This window comes from Nycticebus coucang, chromosome 5 (genome assembly GCF_027406575.1).
Source record: "Nycticebus coucang isolate mNycCou1 chromosome 5, mNycCou1.pri, whole genome shotgun sequence".
NCBI classification, from domain to species: Eukaryota; Metazoa; Chordata; class Mammalia; order Primates; family Lorisidae; genus Nycticebus; species Nycticebus coucang.
The window spans coordinates 68,557,020-68,579,148 of NC_069784.1; the positions used below are offsets into that span (position 1 = coordinate 68,557,020).

The window sequence follows — 22,129 nt, forward strand, 5'->3', positions numbered from 1 at the left end:
AACCCATCAGAAAGTCAAAAACTCAAGTCAGAGATCATCAGCCTAGTTGATGATCTAGTGGAATGCACTTTCCACTTAGAATATTTTCAACTGACAGTGGGCTTATGGAGGCATAACTCCACCATAAGTGGAGGAGTACCTATATATTCTACTGATCTGATCCAGAAATAAAGAGTATTGGACTCATATTTCAGACACCGTCACCAGGCTTTGGTTCCTTGAACTTACACCACATCCTTTTTCTGGTCAAAATTGCCAGTAGCTTTTCAGTGCTTCTCCCATTAAACTCAGTTTCTCCTATCGGCTTTTCAAGACTTCCCATGATTCATTGCCTATACAATTTTGTATGCAATATTATTGCCCCTCTTCAGAACATGGAGAATAGTATCATTTGGTGTTTGCTGGATTTGTTTGGAGGTAGCTCAAAAGGAGATTTAATCATACTTTATTCTGCCGGCTCCACACAGAACATAACCTATAAGGTACTCTCTTATCGTAAGAGGTGGCATCAAAACAGCAGTTGTGACTTATACACTCAACTCATGTTTATTTCTCAGATAAAATGGAGCATGACCGTTTGTGGTGTCAGGTTTCTGTTAAGTTGGGTTCTGGCAAATACATGTGGAGCTCAGTGTGCAACTGGTGAGGATTTAAGTGAAAACACAGAATTACAGTGAGGTACAGCCAACAGATCTCCAGTCCAGCAGATCCCGGAAATCACTCTTGCAAATGACAGGGCTGCAGAAAGCTGGGAGTTTCCTTCATCTGGAAAGAGTACCTTTAACCTCAAATTCTGTCTGGTTCTGAATGTAAATAGTTCATATCTCTAGCAAACCAACAGAGAAATATGAGATTAAACTTAGAACTTTGTACTGTAATTTGCCCCGGAGACTATGCCATTGGTGTATTAAGTGCCTGCAAATTCACCTTACATTGTAAAGGTGTTCTTGAGTTGTTTGTACCTCATTTCTATGAATTGTGAAATATTCAAAAATATTGTACAATTTACATCAACACTAGTACTGCATATGTAGTTTTCTCTCTTTGATTTTCTTGCGTTTGTTGTCTAGTCATCCATTTTATTTAGTTTTAGTTACAAGAAGTGGTGGACTTAAAACAGTATGTTCATCTTTTGCTTAACTAGAACTATCATGACTTAAAATGCATTTGCTCTTTTTTTTGTCTGAGTCTCTTCAAGTAAAATATATGAATTACCACACCTTGAAAAACATATTGTGCATTCTTCAGTATATATAAAAATCTACAAATATACATTTGACTCAAGCTTTACAGAGCATGAATGTCAAAGGGAGATAAAAATAATCTTTAGCAGCAGATACCTTGGACATTTGAAATAATGATCACAAGGTACAGGTTAGGTCTGCTGGAACTTCGTTTGCTTTTCATGGAGGTTTAAACAGACAACACCCACTTATTACTATTGCCAACATATCAAATTTAGGAATTCAACAATTTACTACTGTTACATACCTACAAAACGCTCGACTAGTACATAACTACCCTGTTTCCCTGAAAATAAGACATCCTCCGAAAATAAGACCTACTCACAGGAAAGATAAGATGTCCCCTGAAAATAAGACCTAGTGCGTCTTTGGGAGCACACCTTAAAATAAGACACTGTCTTGTTTTCGGGGAAACAGGGTACTTACAAAACTTAGTTCAATGGATCCAGTTAAATTACAATTAATTACATTTGTTTTAACCTCCAGGTCAATCAGAAGAGGTCTTTCATTGTTTAATTACAGATTTAATTACACTCAATCATTGAACTTGGGGGAAAAAAAAAATCCCCTTAGCGTATTTAACTCTAATCAAGCTCACAGAAGCCTTCCCGCTGAAATACTTCATTCTCCTGCCTCTGTTCTTCAAGCTATGTTGAAATACATTAGCTGAGAGTAAGAAGAGCTGGTGGTAGGTGTGTGTGTTTGCGGGGTGGGGTAGTTCTGGAGGGACGTTAACACAAAATCGAGAGGATGTGGTCCCCGTCAGAGCCACTGGAAAGTTAGCCAGTGACTACGCACTGCATTTTATCACTTTGCTGACTGCAGCCGTGAGTTTTGCATATAGGAATTTGATCATCTCTCTGACTTGTGTTTTCCTTTCAGCAGCTTTTTTTCAGAAAAGAAATTAAGTTTCATTGCAGCCAACAATATAAAACAAAGGGCAAAGGTAGGAGATAAGTGCTTCAACAAAAATCCTTATCAATGATTAACATAAACATTAAAACATTTACTTAGAGATGGAACAGAAAGTCTGTATCTTAATAACAGCTCTGATCGAATAGTGTATTTTTGTACCACTTATAAATCTAGTACTTTAAGAGATAATGTGATAATTTTAAGTCTCTCCTTCAGCATCTATGGCTATATAATTATCCCTGGGTGAACTCAGTGAGAGAGCTGCTTCATGCCTCGCCTCTTGGACCAACATGTCATTTGCTGGCTTGTGTCTCGGGAGCTGGTAGGGCCAGGCTGAGATTTCAAGATTGCAGGGGTCTTTAATTTTCAGTTCAGCGAAGCCTGGGCCTCCGCTCCACCGACACGGTAGCTGGTGATGGCACCTTACCTGGCCTTTACCTAGGATTCATGTATGGACATTTGTTAAGGGTTTGTAGAGCTGAAGAAAGCGATATTTTGGAGATATGGGGTGCTTAGTTTTCATTTCAGGTGCAAGTTAGAATGATCCCCGAATCAGTATCAGGGTTAAACAACTCACACAGACAAGCGGATTTGTACTTTCCCCTTTTGTCTTGAATTCTATGTTTGCATTTCCAGCAGCCTAAATGCAGAAAGAAACTCTCCATACTGATCAATTATAACAAACATCTAAAATACATCAGGGTCCAGTGAAACATCTCCTTCTTTCCTGCAAATATTCTTGTTAGGAGCACTTGGTAGTTTCAGAAAGTAACAAAGCAGTTTTGACTGACGTGTTTGGCAGCGTGGCTTTGTGAAGGCAAGTCTTGTTACTCTGCAGTGACTGAAGTGGGATTAAGTCAGCGTGCCAGAGGACAAAGGTAAGCAAGGGATGGTGCCCGTTCTTCATAGTCTTATTGGTCCACTGAACTACTGCAATAACACTTTCTCTCTTCTCATAATATTATGTAAGAAAATAAAGAATGTATAAGGGACATGAAAGACTCCGCCAATGATTGGAGACAGGATTTTCTTTACATTGTCTAATAGACTTGTTTATTATTTTAAGCTGGTAAAAAGAGACTTATGATTCGTGTTGAAGAAAGAGTTATTTGTGCTTGATACATTGAAGACACTGTTCAAAAGCAGTTTGTCCTTATAAAAGGATGACCCCTGTAGTAATTCTTAGGCAAGGAGGGACAAATTCAACCAACAAAAAGCACATCTCACCCCGAGTTCCCCATGAGTTCTCCACATAGAGCAAAAAAATACACATCAGTCATTTATTGGAACATGCACATTAGTTGAGGAGCACAGTTCTAGGCGACTCAGGAAACAAAAGGGAGAGTATCAGCATTACCTAAATAAAAAAGAGAGGTGAAGTACACCATTTTAATTGTCTTAAAAACACGGATAAGAAGAGCAATTAAAATATAGTCCTAAACAGTACTAGCTAATGTAGATTACATAAGTATACAATATGGTTCAACTAATAGTGCTCGGACAAGCATAAACCAACCTAGTAAACAAGGCCCAGGTTCATTGCTGAGAAAATGTTAGATCCAGATGTTATACAAGTTACTTTTATTTCAGTACTGAATGCAAAACACAGGTCAAGTGTGAAGACAGTGTTCTAAAAAAGGTGGCTCTGTTAAAGCAAGGAGGCCATTTCCTTTTGCATTTTTATAATTTTGGAATTCTATCTTTGCCGTTCACCTTCTTGACGTTTCCTCCCCTGAGCACTAATTTATTAAAAAAAAGATTTCAAGGTGCAAGTTGTACATTCTTATCATTATACCATCTCATCTCTTTCTGGAAGAGAGCATTACAATCAGCATTACAATGTTAGTTCTTTATTTCCTTAATATTTGTTTCACATACATGTATTTCGAAATCATAATGTTGATTGTGAAAAGAAACTCACAAGCGCGAGAGTGACGTGATCATACACTTGCTATTGTGCCGTGTGTCTTTCCCATCCCTTCTCCCCTTTCCCTGTAAAGAGCTGTAAAAAATTTAAGGCAGATGAGGTATATTGCTGAAGGAAAAAGTTATTTTTGAAAAAAACTCAAAAAAACTTTTATTCTGCCCTTCTACTCAAGAAAGACTACTCAACTATAAATCTAGTGCTAGAAAAAAGCAGGAAAGACACCGTTTGCGTGTACCATACTATGTCTTCTATTTCTAGAATGGCTTTTTGTTAATTTAATTTCAATAGAAAAAATAAGCACCTTAAGCTATGAACAAGAAAAGAATTTCATTATCAGTGAGTCTAGAATCCAAACGGAATTAAGAACACTCACTCAAACTCTTTCACTCATTCTCACAAAGGCCAATACTACTGCTTAGAATTGTAAAGTGCTGTACTTAGTAGAAACACTTGTATACACTGCAGACACTGAAAAATAACCCTCAAGCACGTTGTGTTATAGTTCCAAAAATATATTTACAGTCTATTACAAAGATTACAAATGGAAGTGTCTAGGTGACTGTATTATGCTACTTAAAATTATTTTTACAGATTATTTTTTCCTTAGGGACAAAAAAACATTTTAGTGAAATTAAAATGATTTTTCTAGTTAATCAAAAAATAAGTTAAAATATCAAATAACACTGTACAGTGATTTAAAAGAAGAAAAAGGGTGGGGAGGGGTTTGGGAAGCAATCCATTTGAGTTTTTCTATAGCCATCTTTGGTCCTAAATGTGGGAAAACACATTATGTAGCACTGAAAATACCTGTTCTTTTGTGATGCTCTGCAGTAAAATAGAAAAATATAGTGCATTTCAATGTATCCAGAGCCCACGACAGAGAGATGTGTGTACAAAACAAGACAGTATAAATAAAATTTACAAGTTTTACAAAGGAACATTTACAGATTTTTGTTCTGTTGTTTGTTTGTTTGTGGATGCCCACATTATCAAACAAGACCAATTATGACCGATCCCTGGGATCTTTCTCTAGTAAAATCATTATAAACAGCCCAATTCTCTTTGGAAGTACAACTGTTCAATTCTGGGGTAGTTCATGATTTTCATAACTTTTGAAAGCATTACTCACAATATGTATACATTCCTGCAATATCTATAAAGACACATTTAATTATTGCTTATGAAATTCTAACACAGTAATCAAATAATATGGTTTAATAAATAAAGTTAAAAAAAAAAAAAATGAAGCCAGATCCTTCGCCTCTTCCTTCTAGGGTAAAGAGTGCTTTCATTTAGAAGTTTCTTGCATCAGTGTTCACAAATAAAAGACTTCTTGTTTCGTTTTGATTTGAACTGCCATGGTGATATTCTGTGCAGCAAATTGGTTTTTAAATGGTGAAAAGTGTGAACTGCCCCTTTTATCATTCTTCAAAGTTCTAGTAGAAAACTTAATTCTTTCCTTTCATGTTTGGACTGCATTCAACACAAGAGATTATAAAATATATGTCAACTATTTCTCTTAAATTTCCTAATGTCACAAGACTGAAAAAAATCTTGATGTGCTCAGATTAAATTTTAGATAACACTGGATATTTCTTGCTTTCAAAGACTTGTCTTCACCAACGTTCTTCAGATGAAGCGCCTCATCTATTTTCTCATATAGTCATAAACCTAAAATTTGAGATTTTTTTAATTTCGTCTAGTAAAATCACTATAAACAATCTGTTAAAAGTGCCTTATAGTATTTATGGATCATTATTGCTTGTTTCATTGAAAAGATAGTGTGTTGTCTGATCTTTACAAAAAAAATTCTTTTTAAAAAATATCAGAGCTCTTGGCAACTTGCATTTTCTTGACTACCTGCCAATTAGCAAACAATATCAAAACAGCACTGAGAAAACGGAATAAAATGGCACGAACAGGATACCAATGTTCTCACAGAGATAGATCTTCCATCATGCTATGTTATTTTTTAAATCTGAGATTCTTTCAAAGGTACCCAGTGTAGTAATGTGTTATAGATTTAACACTAAAAAGGTCCAAAGCTATAAACAATTTTCTAAAATAAAGTCCTTATGAAGAATAAACACAAATGATTTTAAAAAGGAATAGTCTGAAATCACATATTTAAGGAAAATATTTCATTGATTTTAACAATAAGATCGTGATTTTATTTGACAAATATATTCTTTCTTAAATTCTTTATGTACACTTTAAAAAGTCTGTAAGATAAAAAGGAGGTTAGAGAGCTCAAGGTGTTTGGATGTTTTTCAGGTAGTACTTTGTTTATTGTCACTGCTGTTTTCCTGGCCACCAGTGGTGGATCCTAAATTCCCTTTTTATATATTCTGGTGGCACTTAGGAGTTCAAGTCTATAGGTGCTTCTTAAATCTTCTCTTCTCTGGAGGAAGGACCCAGGACATCTACCGTCTTCTAGCAGCATTCTGTGCATATACCGAGGCCCCTCCTGTTCCCTCGCAGTCCGTCACCTCCCTTACACGGGAGGCAGGCTCATCACACTTGAATGCCTGTTCCGTGTAAGTGCAGCATTTGTGCTCTCATAGTCTGAATGCTGCTCATGATTTTCTTTTGATGGCCAACCAGTGTGATGCCTAAACTCATCACGTCCCTGAAAAAGACAAATGAGTTTTTTATTAAATACCTTACAAAGAATTACATGGTTCTAAACTGTCATCAGCTGTTTAATTGAACAATCTGTTTATCTGAGGCCAATGGATCTTATCATAGAGTTCTTGGGTATCACGATCATATTTCCTCAGTGGGTAAACCAGTAACCTGCATCAACGTCGCCCTTTGTAAAAACTCAACTCCTCAGGCTGTCAATTTGCCATGATGTTATTTTTAAAGAGATTTGAAGTTTCATATAAGAAATTAAAGACCTTAAAGTATTATTAACTTAAGAAAAGGTTAGGAAATGTTATTTGAAATGTTGAATTCTTTGTTAAAATTTCAGCATATTACATGGGTACACGTTTGGGTTACATAGTTTGCTTTTGTGCCTTTCACCCAGTGTACATTGTACCTGTTAGGTTGGGATTAGCCATCCCCTTCTCCCTTCTCCCGTCTACTTGAATTTCCTTGAATTTTGCTTCCTTTGAGTACATAGGTGTTGATCAAATAATTCCTATTTAGTGCTGAGTACATGTGGTGTTTGTTTTTCCATTCTTGTGATACTTCACTTAGGAGAATGGTCTCTAATTCCATCCATGTTGTTACAAAAGAGATCAGTTCACCATTATTTTTTTTTAATGTGTGAATGGTATGGTATACATATAGCACATTTGATTATTCCTTTCACAAATTGATGAGCACTTAGATTTTTTTTCCCAGATATTTGCAATTGTGAATTGTGCTGCTATAAACATTTGAGTGCAAGTATATTTAGGTAAAATGTCTTTTTCTTTTTTCCTTTGAGTAAATACTAGTAGTGGGATTCGTGGATAAAATGGTAGATCTACTTAAAAATAATTGGAGCTTAAAAGTTTTGAACTGGAAACATAGGATATAGTATAAATGAAAACATTTATTGGGAGCTAGAGGAAACACTGGAAATCATCAATGATCACAGAAAATTTTATGCTGATTTTATCATGCGGTAATTCTGAGCACATTACTGGTTGTATACTCACTACAGTTTAGTTCGCTCATTTGACTATATGTAGAAAAAAAAATACCCATGTTTAATGACTTAAATTTGAAATGAATCAGCTGTATCTGTTCATAAACTTCACCAGTCCCAACAGGCAGAAAGGTTGAGTTTATGTATTTACAAGCAGCTAAAATATTACAATAGTATAGCACTGTAATATTTCATAGAAATGACTTTGAGAAATGTGGTTTCAGGAGTACAGACTGTTTTGAAATGCAGGTATAAACATGACCATTGCACCCACATGGTGATTAGGAGAACCCTGTGCAGAAGAGTATGCCCGTGTCTAGTGTATACCAGGAAAGAGTATGTGTTTGCTGGTCTATGTCTTATAATGTCACATAAATACTATCCCACAGGTAGGACCATGATTATTGTCTCTCATTTTGAAACACATTGACTGAGAAGTGCAGTAAATTGCTCAAGCCCAAGAGTTTGAGGTTGCTCTGAGCTATGATGCTACAGCACTGTATCCTGGGTGAGAGTGAGACTCTATCTCAATAAATAAATAAATAAATAAATAAATAAATATTTAAAGTAAAAGAAAATAAAATAAAAGAGAGGAACTGCACCATGCAGGAAGTTATGCTACCTAGCTAAGGAAACTGAGCTTCAGAGATACTAACTGTATTATACAAGGCCACATCATCAGTGAGGAAACAAGAAAAGAAAATCTAATTCTTGTTACTTTAAGTTCATAGCAATTTAAAATATTGTTTTATCAGGTCATTTTGGGGGTTAAAAAGTGAACTCAATCAATCATATATTTTCCAAAAAGTAAGTTAAATTCTTAGCTATAGTTTACTAAATTTTTTGATCTCTTCAGCAAACAATCACATTGGATATGCTAATGCATTTTGGTACTGAGAATAAAATTCTGAGATTTTTAAAGTCTGACACAGCCGTGATGGAAACAAGTCATTCTTGGAAATAGTTTCCCGAGTAAATAGAAACCTAAATAATACAGTGATTAAAAAAAAAGAGGACGCCTGACTGTGTGGTGTTTAGAACAATGGTATGGAGCCATTTTAGTTGTCACTTACTAGTTCCATTAGTTTAGGAAAAATATTTAATTTAAACTATTTAAATATTTAAATACTTATTTACTTATTTAGAGGCAGAGTCTCACTTTGTCACCTTAGGTAGAATGTGATGGCATCACAGTTCACAACAACCTCAAACTCTTGGGCTCAAGTGATCCTTTTACCTCAGCCTCCCAAGTAGCTGGGACTATAGGTGCCCGCCACAATGCCCAGCTATTGTTTAGTGAAGGGGTCTTGCTCTTGCTCAGGCTTGTCTGGAACTCATGAGTTCGAAGCAATGCACCAGTCTTGGCCTCCCAGAGTGCTAGGATAATAGGCACCAGCCACCATGCCTGTCTGGCCAACTATTTAAATATTTAAATGAGCTTTAGCCTCACCATCTATAAAATAGGTATAAAACTACTGACTTAATAAAATTATTGTTACGAAGATTAAAAATATAATGTGTTTAAAGGTCTTGTACTTTTTTCATTTTTTTAATTTAATTTTTATTAAATCATAACTGTATACATTTATGAGGCACAATGTGGTTATTTGATGTACAATGTGGAATATGTAAATCAAACTGATTAACATAACCATTACCCCAGCTCCTTATTTTTTATGGTAAGATATTTATAACATATTCTTAGTTGTTTTGAAATGCACCCTTGCATTGTGCACATTAGGTGAGAAACACTGTAAACACTTACTAAAGAAATGCTTTTCTTTGTGATTTGGTGGTTCCTATCCATTTACTATAAAGCAGATAACTTAATGTGTAAAGCATGGATTATATCCAATTAATTCTTAAATATAATTTTAAAAGTTTAAGCTTACTCAATAGTCATCCTGGCCACTGATTCAAGGGAGTTGTAGCCAGCTGCTGTGAAGTTGTCTTTATATCTCTCCATCTTAATAGCTTGTAGCCATTCTCCAACGGAACAAAAGGTGGTGAAGTCGGGAGTGTTCTGATCCAGAAGAGGGCTAATGGGCCTTGTAAAAGTGAAACATAAAAGCAAAGATTCTCATCAACTACCAACGAAAGAATGTCCTGGCCCATACAAAAATAAAGGCATGAAGAGTAAAACTAGAAATATTAATTTATATATACAATAAAAATGAACAGATATGCTAATAAAAACTGAAGCATATGTGTGAGCCAATGACTACAAAAATCCTAAATTTAGTTTGTTTAGATGTGAAGACCACCAAATTGTTATCTTTCATATGTTTTTAAAAGTCCAGCAGACTTTACTAAGTCCAGTATTAGAATCAGTAAATATTCGTTCATTTGTTTTTCCAAAAGTAACAAGGAGTAAAGAAAGCACATTTGGCTGTGTTCTCTGTTGTTCTGGCCACGAGGGTGCCATCAAGAGATTATATACCTGCTGTGCAATGGCACCCTGTGAACGGCTGGGGTTAGCAAGTGTACTTTGGCACCCTGTGAACGGCTGGGTTTAGCAAGTGTACTTCAGCACCCAATTTGGTATCAACACCAGAGCATGGAGTTTACTCATGTGCATTACAATGGGGCAGGCCCAGTGCAAAGAAGGAATGAACTCCTTCCAAAGGGTATACCTCTTTAACCATGTATTTAATTTCTCTTGTAAACTTTAATTTCATAAAATCATTTTATTAAATAACTCAAAGCAAAATAGGTAATAAGCAGGTAACAAAAAACTAGGACAATAGTAATAAAATCCCGTGTAATTATAGTATCAGTTTGAACTTGTGGAATGTCACCACAAAAATCCAGAGTAGAAAGTTTTTAAAGATAGCTAGTGACAGCTATAACTTTTGGAAAAATATTAATAATTAGTGGATTTTCTTTAAACAAAATTAAACAGATGATTTCAGGTAAGCTATCTGAAAGAAAAAAACAATAAACTTTTTAAGATACATATTTAATATGAGTTTATATTTCAACACAGAAGTCAATTTGCCATTGGTGTGGAGTTGGGGAGATAAATAGTTTAATTAATATTTTAATTTCTTCCACATTCCATATTTTTCTTTTTTAGGTATTTCTTACCTACTACAAGTTCCCAGAGGTGTTTTCAGACTATTTGGGTTTCGAATCATTTTGTCTAGAATTCCGACTATCTGTTCAAACTTCGGTCTTTCTGCGCGCTCTTTTTGCCAACAATCCAGCATTAGCTGGTGAAGACCAGCTGGGCAGTCCATGGGTGCTGGTAAGCGATAACCTTCTTCTATTGCTTTTATAACCTAATAGCCAAAAGGATATAACATATATTACTGACTGAGCTTCAACTGTAATTAAGTCAATTGCCTGGTGGGCAAAACAATTTATCAGCGAAGAGTGAGGCAGACTGCCTTGAGAAAGGCCGACTTTTCCCACATGTCTCTGAGTGGTGAGCACGTTACTAAGGGGTGTGGGAGGGGCAGGAGATGATGACATTTCCTAGTTACTTCAGCAATGCAGAGCAGCAGTTACATTCATCCAGGATGTCAGAGATGGAAAAAGTTTTAATGTCGTCCCAGGGGTTTTCAAAAGGGAACATGTTATGGAACTATTTGACGTGTATAAAATTGTGAGTGTACATATCTGCCCATAAATTTAAAAATTCTCCAAGTTGTAAAAGGACATTCTGAGTTGTTAAGAATAAGAAAAAAAAACGATTCACTCTTTGGTGAGTTTAGGGGACTCTTCTAAACATTTAAAATACGTGAATGTACTATGACAGAAAAGTTACCAGGTACACTGTTCTTTTAAACACCTGGTAATCTGAAGCCTGTTGGGTGCTATGACACAGTGGCATGATGGCGCCGGCTTGTACCAGGGAGGTGACTGCATCCCTGCCCTAACAGGCTTGGGGAAGGGAGCAGGTGTGAGAGGAGTTACACCAAAAATTGAGAAAGGTTACAAATCCCAGCTTCCCCACTCAGAGCACTGGTTTTTATACTTTTATCAGCGTATCACTGCCTATTTATATCTAATAAAAGCCTCAGATACTGTTCATATAAAGCTTTGAATACTAATGAAAAATAGGCCTCTATAAATAGCTGTACATGGAAATCAGAAATCAGAAGTTACTTATCATTCAAACCTGGGTTTTTCTATATGGAAAGCAAAAATATGTCTTAAAAATCAGAAATTGTTGCAAATCTGAGCAGCACACAGAAGGTAAGAGGAAAGCAAACCACACATATAAGAAGACTGGAAAACATGAAAATAGTATTCAAGGGACAGTAACAAATCCTTTGAACACCGACTGACATAAGGGTGGTAGAAATGTACAGAATAAAGTATTTCTCTGAAAAAAAAAAAAGGGGGGGGTATCTTTGAGCTTTTAAAGAAAATAAGGTCAAAAGTGGGCAGACAAAATACTAGCTTTAAAAAATGCTGATGACCTTCATTTTTTTTAGGGAAACAAATTCTGAAAATGCGTGTTGACATTCGAGAACCGTATACTAAAATGTAAGAGGTTATAGGATTTGATGACACAATGAATAAAGTATCTGGCATCAGGAACTTTTGGAAAAATCTTTTGTGTAAGAAAAAAAAGTAAAAATCTACTTTTATTCTTTAAGAAAAATCTATATATGAAAATTAAGTTTAAGAGGTAAATGAGTTTCATTACAGTAATTTTTGAAACGTAACGTAAGACTAACGCTCCAATTCTCTCCTGTTCACTAGATTATATTTCCTTCAGTTTATTAAACAGTCCACACAAACTTTCCATAAGGACCTTACATTGAAATGTTTAACACTGAATTTATCACCTCACCTCCGATCTTTTAGTACTTCAATGAAAGGCATTCCAGACTTAGGAAGCTGAGAGCTGCCCTGGACGCCTTCTTTCTCTCCTGTATAAAATTAGTCACCACTGTCCCAGGATTCTACTACTTCTTAAGTACAGCGTATGTTCAGATACCGGAAAAAGTATTTTTCCATGTCTACATCTATATGTCTGTATGTCTCCCTGACGTTATGGAGTCACTCTCACATAATTCAGTCTTTATAATTTATCAGACTACAGGGTGTTTCCTTAAGTGGTTTATTTTGAATGACAATTCTGGGAAAAACGCCTTTGCCTTAAGTACTAGAATCAGTTTTGGTACTGAATGCAATAGAGGTCATATGAACAATTTCCTTGTTCAGGCCCCCATGATTACAAATGTTGGCTATCATTGTAACCCTTTCTCTAAAATATACCTTTGAAAAACTATACATCATATGGTAAACATGCATACATGGTAACTTTGCAAGTATCTCAGTTATATGGTGGTATTTCTTTTTTAAAAAAAAACTATTGCAAATGCAAAGAATTTCTTGTGGTATGTACAACATTCCAGTAACAGCACTGTACTTGGATTCAAAAGGGCTATTTTAAATAATTTAGCTAAAAGTCAAAATAATTTACTCCTAGAAAGCTTGGTAATAATTTAAATCAGTGGTTCAAGTTATGAATAAATAAACTAAAAACTTCCAAAACTTTATATATTCAAAATTACCACATAATAAACAATAAGAAGGCATTTTTTCATTAGAAAATGAGTAGTTTTCCTTGTCTTTGGAGGTGCTTGGAAACATACATGGTTCTTTGTGATCTGACAGGACTCTGTTCTACTATTCACAGCACTGATCCAGTTCTCATTATTTCCATCACTTCCTAACCGATTTCCCTGCTCATAGCTTATCTTCCTTCAGGTGCCCTGAAAGATAGGGTGATCTTTAGTTTTCTCTTTCCCTCCAAATAGCCTTTTAAAATGTAAATCTAAATCTTATCATGGCTTCTTGACACAACATTCTTCAGTTGCACTCCGAGCTTTCACAGTAACATTTACAATTGATTCTTTAGCTTTGAATATAATATATTCTTCAGTCTTTGTGACAATGAACAACATACAGTTCCATTAAATGACTCCTACAGGATTGAAAGTTAATGAGCCTCTGTAGTTGTCCTATTACATTACAGAAATTTGATGATTCCTATGTTTATAGCAGAGAAACAACATTGATCTCAATACAAAATAAAATTTCATGCTATCTTCAAAGACATAGTGGTTTGCAAATTTTTAAAGGAATACCAACAAAATATAATATTTAAAATAATATATTCCATAAGAATGGAATTTGCGACCCTAATACTGCCATTAGCAATCACACTGCTAGGATAGGAACTTTACAAATACTGTCTGGGAACTCTTCAACCTTTATAGAACAGTTTGGCATAATCCAAGGTGTGCCTTTTGAGTATAAACCAGCCAAGGGGAGATGATTTGGGCACAAATGGAACCTTAAGGGTCTGCAGTTTTTATTCCATTAGCCTGGGAGAAAAGTAACCAATGTGTTAAAGACACAATTAATAATCATGGTTTTAAACTTGAATTATCTCATTTGATCTTCATAAAACCCTATTAGGTGAGTATTGTTGTTACATTGATTCTAGAACTAAAGAATCTGAGTTCACAGATAATAAATGAAAGGGCTCATCAATATCACGTACCTGTTGGTGGAGAAACACAATTTGATTTAGGCTATCTGACAGAGCCACGCTGCTAAGAACTGTATTATATTTCCAATTAGGAAAATATTATATTAGGAATATATATCCAATTAGGAAAATATAAAGTGTTTTTTGCAAACAATTACATATTCTTGGAAATAATAATGCACAGAGATAAGATGGCTGTGCCTCCTCCACTTCTGAGAGCATTCTGTAACGATGACTTTGATTTGCCTCCCTAGATTGAGCCTTAATATTCTAACAAAAATCAAAAAAATTCATAAGTAAGTCTACATCTCAAAAACCAGGGTATGGTGCCCCATGATCGCATTAATGTACACAGCTATGATTTAATAAAAAAAAAAGTTCCCAGAGCAATAGGATGTGATTAGAGTAAATGACATTTTTCAAAAGATCTTGATGGAACACAATATATGCTGTCAAATAATACACAGCAATAAAAACAACTTGCTTGATAAAAAGTAGTTCCATATTATTAGATGACCATTATAATTAAGAGAAAAAAGAGTGTGCAAAGTCCCCATTATAATGTGTCTGCAGTAACTCAAAATGGGACATTACACAATCAGCTTCTGCCCTCTGGTCAATGCGCATTTTCATTTCATTAATCTCATAATAGTATGACCCACATTTTATGCAATCAAATGTGTTGGACTCCACTTACAGGATTATTGCAAAGTTTTACAAAAAAAAAAAAAAATCACAATGAAAAAATACAAAGCTATAAATCAGTGCTGACTCTTAAAAGGATAATTGAGGGCTCACAATTTAGCTGAGAATAAATCTAATTACAAGTGTATTATATTTTCAGAGCTCTTAAATTACTTTGAATAGATGACTTTAAGGAATTATCTTTATTCACCATACCTTTATGGAAGCTTAAACATTTTATCATCTCTATGACCACCTACTAGTAAAATGAGCAATTTATTGGCAGCTACCTTAAAGTAAGAAAAGAAAAAAGACTTTATTGAGTACTAGTAACAGAAAAAATAAAATTTATGTAGTAAAGAATTTCAAAATTTCGTAACTTCAAAGTGAAAATTTTATTTGGACTAGTCAAGAGGTAGATTCATTTAAAAGATAGGTACTGTAAAACTAAAAGAGTATTTTAAATTTCTATAATATTTACTATGTTTGATTATGAAAGGCATTATTGGAAGAGCTAAAAATCTGCAGATTTTTCAGAAGAATGAAAGTTGGAAAGATATTTGGAAAGCTTAACCTCTTGATTTTAATAGCAAATAACTTTATCCAATTGCTTCCTTTGCAGGCAAAACTCAAGGAAGTCACAGGCAGCTGAAAATACGCGTGTGCTCATGTTAATCAAGAGATGACTACCTTGGGTGTGGTCTGGTGCTGAGTATGCAGATTATCTTTTCCCAAAGTTTTCTCATTCACTGGTTTGTCCAGAGTAAAACTAAAGCCTCCTGACAACCGTGTAATTCACTGACGTCTATGCTACCCCTTTTTTATTTCTTCTGATTATGAAAACCTCACTTTATTCATTATTCAGCCTGATTATTTTGTGGACTTGCTTAAAGATGTAATCACCAATTTATACCTTGTTTTTTTCATGGTGAATTCTGAAAAGTCTTAAAAATCTGATGCATGTGAAATTTCAGGGCTTTCTAATATCCTGGATCAAATTTCAACAATGCAAAATGAATTGGTTCATTCAGTAAATGTAGGTTAATTTTTAAAAAATGGAAACAAGTGAAAATCTAATCAAAGCAACCTTCCCAGAAAAATACAATATATTCTCAAATACAAAGCAGTTCCTACAGATATCAGGGAGCTCACAGATCTCTTATGTCTGTCCATGAACTCCTACCTCAGAATTCAAGTAAACAAGCTTTGATCTAGAAAATTTACTCCAGAATGTAATTCATTATCTTCGATTATCCAATTTTTCTCCATTTGCAAATCAAAATTAAAACTTAATTTCTCAAATAGCACTTTCACCATATAATTGTAAAACAATGAATATGATCCAACAAAAGAATATTAGTATCAATTTCACTACACAAACTGAGCTTTGTAAGTAATCTCTTACTACTACGTATTTGTGTACAAATTCATTAATTAATTCAGACCTTCAAATTAAAAAAAAAACAGTTCTAAATATTGTAGGTCAGAGCTAAACTTCACTGTAAAAATACAGTGATTTCATTTGATCCGTTAAAACATTTATTAAGCCTTGGTCTAGTAGTTCCATGATTGTCATTTTTAAGAAAACAAAGAAACAATTAGGAAATTTTAGAAATTAAAACTGGAGCTCTGTCTATTTTTTCTTTGTAACCATTTCCACTATTTGTTTTGGGGAGTGGAGTGAACTTTGAATGGACATCTTCCCGTCAACCTCTTTATGTTTGAATCTAGTACAGAAGGAAGGTGTCAGAAGACATGAAACTCTACCTAGTGTCTGGGGAATGTAAATATTTCTCTTTCTCTGCCCCAAGGATTTGTTTGCCCATGTTTTGACAGAATATGAAATCTCTGACACTGAGATCTGTCAAATATTAACATCTTTTGCCCCTGCCAAACGGATTCATCATTTAGACTTCTGTCTTTGAAAAACAAAAAAGCAAATGAAAAAGTTTCATGCCCTTATAAAATTCAAACATCAAAAGAAGATATAACTGACTTAAAATTTTATCTCTGTTCAGGATGTGAACTGTTCAATTAATGTAGAAATTTGTAGGTAAGTGCATAGAAATTACTTACCTACAAACTTACCAACCACATGGGAAGTCTTAACTTTAGTTATGTCAACCTAACTATTCACAAGTTGTGAGACCCATAGGAATTTCATATAAGCAATGGTAAAATTAATAACAAAGATACTGATTTAAGATAGAAATCTGTATGATCTCTTGTGGAAAAGTAACTCAGTGTAACTGCAGTCAGCTTCTCTTTCTGTCCACATTACAGCACCTCAAGAGTTAACTGCTCCAAGTTTCCTGGGCACATCCTTTTTCTAAAAGGCATTGTAGCTTTCCTTAAACTTAGCTCCTTATTCTTTTACTCTACTCTGCCAGAGCTTGCATGAGTATCATTTCCAAACTCCTTCAAAAAAGCCTTTCATCACTTTAGGCTGACCTAATCCTCATTTCTAATTGCCACAAGTGTCCCACCTGTCTGTTACAGTAGCGTGAGCCCCTTTGCTTGGTTTCCATATGGTGGGCTAAACCTTTGCTGTTGGATTTCCCAGTATATGCCCTTAGAAAATTTTTTTCATCAGCTATAGGTATCTTCCAGAATTCTAGCATAATCCAAGGTACCTTCCGAGATTTCACATTTGCTTTACATTTGTCTAAATCTCACTCATGTTTTCAACAGGTTGAACTATATGAATCTGTCACTATTTAAAAGTTCTTGACTTAAAAAAAGGATAATGTTATAAAATTCAACCTAATAAAACAAATATCCACTTGTATTTATGCTACATGATCTTATAAATGGTCTCTTGGTATGAGATGGCCCCAAAATAAACCATCATCTGCTTCTCTCAAAGGAGACTAGGATGTCTTATGTTTTAGTATGCCTTCACACCATGGCTACAGGATATATACATTTATTCATTTAGCAGGCCATCACTGAAGTGATTACTGAGTTAGAAATTCCTTTTCTCAAGGAATTTCCAAGGATATGCCCATTGAGAGTACACTCTAAAATATCACTATGAAACGTGAAAATATTGATCATAAAATCTGCATCATCTCATGAAATTAAAATTTAATTAAACCAATCAGCAATAGATAATGAAAGCAGATTTTCTCAGAAACCTAAAAAGAAAAAAAAAGATAAGCTTCAAAGACAAATCAAAACACAGCCATCCTTGTCTCCTCTCCACAGGTGACTCTATACCTGGCCACTCCCTCCCCATACAAGAAGAACATCCTTCTCTTTATTAAAAGGGGAGCTATCCTGTACAGGCTTCTACTATGTGCATAGAAATTCTTCTGAAAGAAGCCAAATAATAAAATTAATGGAAACACCAATTCATGGTGGTGATTGTGATAATTTGTGGTAATAATTATGGAAAACTGTATTTTCATAGTTCTATAAAAATTTGTTCTTAAGGAGCCATTACCAATGTGTTCCAGTAACAACAGACACTAATCTATTAAATTCTTGTTGTTTAGATAACGTCACACCTACATCTTGGTTTGACATGTCCCAGTAAGGTCTCTCTCCGTAGGACATAACTTCCCACATGACTATCCCATAGCTCCACACGTCACTGGCTGAGGTGAATTTCCGGTACTGGATGGCTTCCGGTGCTGTCCATCTCACTGGGATTTTTCCACCCTGTTGTATGAAGAGATTCACATTTTAAATATGGATAGTAACTTATAAATCATTTATGGCACTACCACAAAGCAACAGTTAAGTATTCGTATCAGGCCTATCCATCTTGTGCTCCAAATGTATTTAAAGTTACTAATCTGTTTTTTAGAATCCCATTACAAGGTTTCTTATTTCTAGTTTATAAGGCAACTCGATTAAATGGGCCTTGTGTGGTCTTAGGGCAAGAGGCTACTGAGAAGACAATGAAAAATGAGGCTGAATTGCTAGTAAAGTGGAATGAAATATGAGGTATTTAAATAAATCTTCTAATATTTTCCATTATTCTGACCTCGAAAATGTTATAAGAAGTAGCATAGTTAATATTCTTTAAAATCTTTATTTAAAGCGTGGTTATAGTCTGTAACTCTACACTGTTTATATGAACACCCTGACAAGGAAAGCCTGCTATCATTCATATCATTACTATCCCTCTTAGCTTATGTGTAGATAACAAAAACAACAATATCCTTCTAGAAAAAAATATAAAAACAAAAAAAAAAAAAAAAAAAAGGAGACCCAATTAGGGGTGGGGAACCTCAGGCCTTCAGGCCACACATGTATGATTTTATAGGTCCTTACGTGTGGTTTTTATTGACTGGATCCAAATTTTACGGAACAAATCCTATTATTAGAAGGGGTGCAACAGAGAAAGATGAAGGTTTTCTTGCCTCCTCTGGTGCTTTAAAAGCACAATCTTGAAACCAGAAGGCTGCAGGTCCCCCACCCATCAGCTCTGCTTTAGCAAAACCTTAGGAATATGAAGATGAGCAGTAAAAGACTCTCTCTTACAGTGGTTGTATAGACAGCTTCAGGGTCATCCTCTATAACCCGGGACAGGCCGAAATCTGACACTTTACAAACAAGATTGCTGTTGACAAGAATATTGCGGGCAGCAAGGTCCCTGTGAACATATCCCATGTCGGCCAAATATCTCATTCCCGCAGCAATTCCTCTCAGCATTCCCACTAACTGAATGACTGTGAATTGTCCGTCATGTTTCTGTAGGAAGACAAAATAAAATTCCAGTTAACTGTACTTCAAAAGGACATAAATCACTGTGAAAAATTTCAGCTTACTAGTCATTTACTATGATATAATAAAAATTGTTCATTTTCTATGTAATATAGATACTTGTGGAAAAAAATATAACATGCTGAATTAACTAGTAGCCAAACAAAATAAGATGGAATTTTGGTAATCACCTAGTTATTTATATTAATTTTTATTTTGATATTAACTAAGAATATTTGAGATTTTTCAAGTTCAAATGTATAGGCTAATTTTTAAGTCAAAGTTTGGGCATGGACTATCTGAAAATATTACACTTGCTCAGCTAAGTGTTTTTTTCACATGCTGAAACTTTATATAAATATACAAAGGAATAAATATACATATAATAAAATTATTTTCCCCTCTAAATGCTAAAGAAAGAAAAAGGGGAAATATTTGAGTCAAAAATGAAGAGAAACTGGCCAGGCTTGGTGGCTCATCCCTATAATTTTAGCATTCTGGGAGGCCAAGGTGCGTGGAGCTCCTGAGCTCAGGAGTTCAAGACCAGCCTGAACCAGAGTGAGATCCGGTCTCTAAAAATACCTGAGCAAGAGGAGCACGTGAACCAAAGAGATTGAGGTTGCTGTGAGCTATGACGCCACCACCCTACCCAGGGAGAAGGTGAGACTCTGTCTCAAAAATAAACAAGCAAACAAACAAACAAAACCAACAAAAATAACAAAAAAAACTAAGAAGCAGAAATAATTACAGTGGCTGACTTTGTTTCCACTTCATTTTTTTTTTTTTTCCTACTGGTAGGAATGTTCCTTGTAACAGAGATTCTCCAGGACATTTTTAAGCCTAGAGTTTCTCCCGTTAAAGGCCAACTGGTTGCACGGGGGATGCTGGTTTGAACTGAAGGGCGTCCTAGGCAATGCTTATACCAGGCTGATGCAGCAATAAAGTTTCTCCAAATCCTCGGACTACTTATAGATCCGGGTTGAATTTCTCATTCTACATCATGTAAAATAACTTTTTACGTTCTCTGATTCTTTAGATTATTTCTCTTTGCCATTTGGAAAATGTTAACATGTGTTCATAATCTTAGGTAAAATGCTTCGGAGTAAAACTATTTGTGTTTATACATTTCGGATTCATCATTTACAAAAAAATCTTATACTAATAATTTTAAAACCATAACAGCCATACCTTCTACCCTTGTTGTTCACATAACAATATCACAGAAATGGTTTTGCACAACAGAACTGGCATCAGTGTCAGCCCTGAACGGCTGTCTCACTTCACAGTCCTCCCGGTATGACTTCTACATTTCATTAGGGTTGTACGTGTTGTTTGACAACATGTGCTCAAACTGAAGGGCTTTGAGTGCCCTCTGTACTTCAGGTGATAATATTCAGGGGGATTATTTTTTTCACATTGCATCATGTAAATACTCAAATGATTCTAGTTTAACTCAGTCTAGAATTCTGATTATTGATCTTATTTCCAAAGAAAATTTTCTCACTTCTTACAGTTTACAACGTACATTTTACATTACAAAAAAAGTTCATAAAATTGTATCAGTAACATGCACAGCACATTTAGAATGAGAAACTAATTCTGCTAATTCTGGTACTTACCCTAAGAAATGCATCTAGGGCTCCATTTTCCATGAATTCTATTACAATCATGACTGGTTTCCCTGAAATTAAAAAGGAAACGTTGTTTCAGAAGCTACCACCTAAACTTCAGCGCTATTTCTTCTTTCCTCCCTGATAAAACACACAGTGCTCTTCTGAAAGAGAGAATGGGTGAAATACAAGTGTTTCTAATGTTTCCAGTGCTGCTAAGCTCAAAAATTTTAAGTGCCTGCGTGGACCATGGTCATGAGTCATACAATTAACCCACACAAATGAGAGTCAGTGTGTGGTGACTGTCGCTTTGTGAGTAACACTCTGAGAAAATAACACTTTCTATAAGATGTAAGCACAAAACTGCATCACCGTTATGGCTTTTGAAGCTAAACAAAAACATGTAACACTCATTCCATCTATCCACCAATCAGCTTTATTCTTCGACCCTAATCCTGCATTCATTTGTTTCCATTTTTTTCTTGAGAAGATAGCACAAAAGGATAATTGATTTAATTAATTACATACCTAGGAAAAGCATTCATTTAGACTACACAGTATGGTCACAATTTTGTTGTCCTATTATATGTACAATAATACTAATTTCGGACACATCCCATTTGATAAATGAAAGATATAATTAATATCTACCTCTGGTAACAACCCCTTCCAAGTGGACAACATTTGGGTGGTCAAACTGCCCCATGATGCTTGCTTCACACAGAAAGTCTCTCCTTTGTTTTTCTGTGTAACCAACTTTCAGGGTTTTTATGGCTACCGCAACATCTCGTTTTCCTGGAAGTTTCAAACGACCACTACAGACTTCTCCAAATTCTCCTAAAGAAACAGAACAAGTATGTGTATTTTAATGTCTGAAATATT

The 22,129-nt window shown here is 35.0% G+C and overlaps 1 protein-coding gene across 4 annotated transcripts in view; it reads right to left on the minus strand.

Annotated features, from left to right (window-relative positions):
* Positions 1-3,189: 3,189 nt before the first annotated feature.
* The window catches only part of EPHA7 (EPH receptor A7), a 189,906-nt gene continuing 170,966 nt past the window's right edge, over positions 3,190-22,129 (minus strand). For all 4 annotated transcript variants that reach the window (XM_053592184.1, XM_053592183.1, XM_053592182.1 and 1 more), the window contains exons 11-17: positions 21,899-22,084; positions 21,257-21,318; positions 19,416-19,625; positions 18,438-18,587; positions 10,814-11,007; positions 9,619-9,774; positions 3,190-6,715 (exon numbers count right to left, since the gene is read on the minus strand). In XM_053592184.1, the coding sequence (XP_053448159.1) occupies positions 6,601-6,715; positions 9,619-9,774; positions 10,814-11,007; positions 18,438-18,587; positions 19,416-19,625; positions 21,257-21,318; positions 21,899-22,084 (1,073 nt within the window). In that variant the 3' untranslated portion in view covers positions 3,190-6,600. The remainder of the gene's footprint in view (positions 6,716-9,618; positions 9,775-10,813; positions 11,008-18,437; positions 18,588-19,415; positions 19,626-21,256; positions 21,319-21,898; positions 22,085-22,129) is intronic.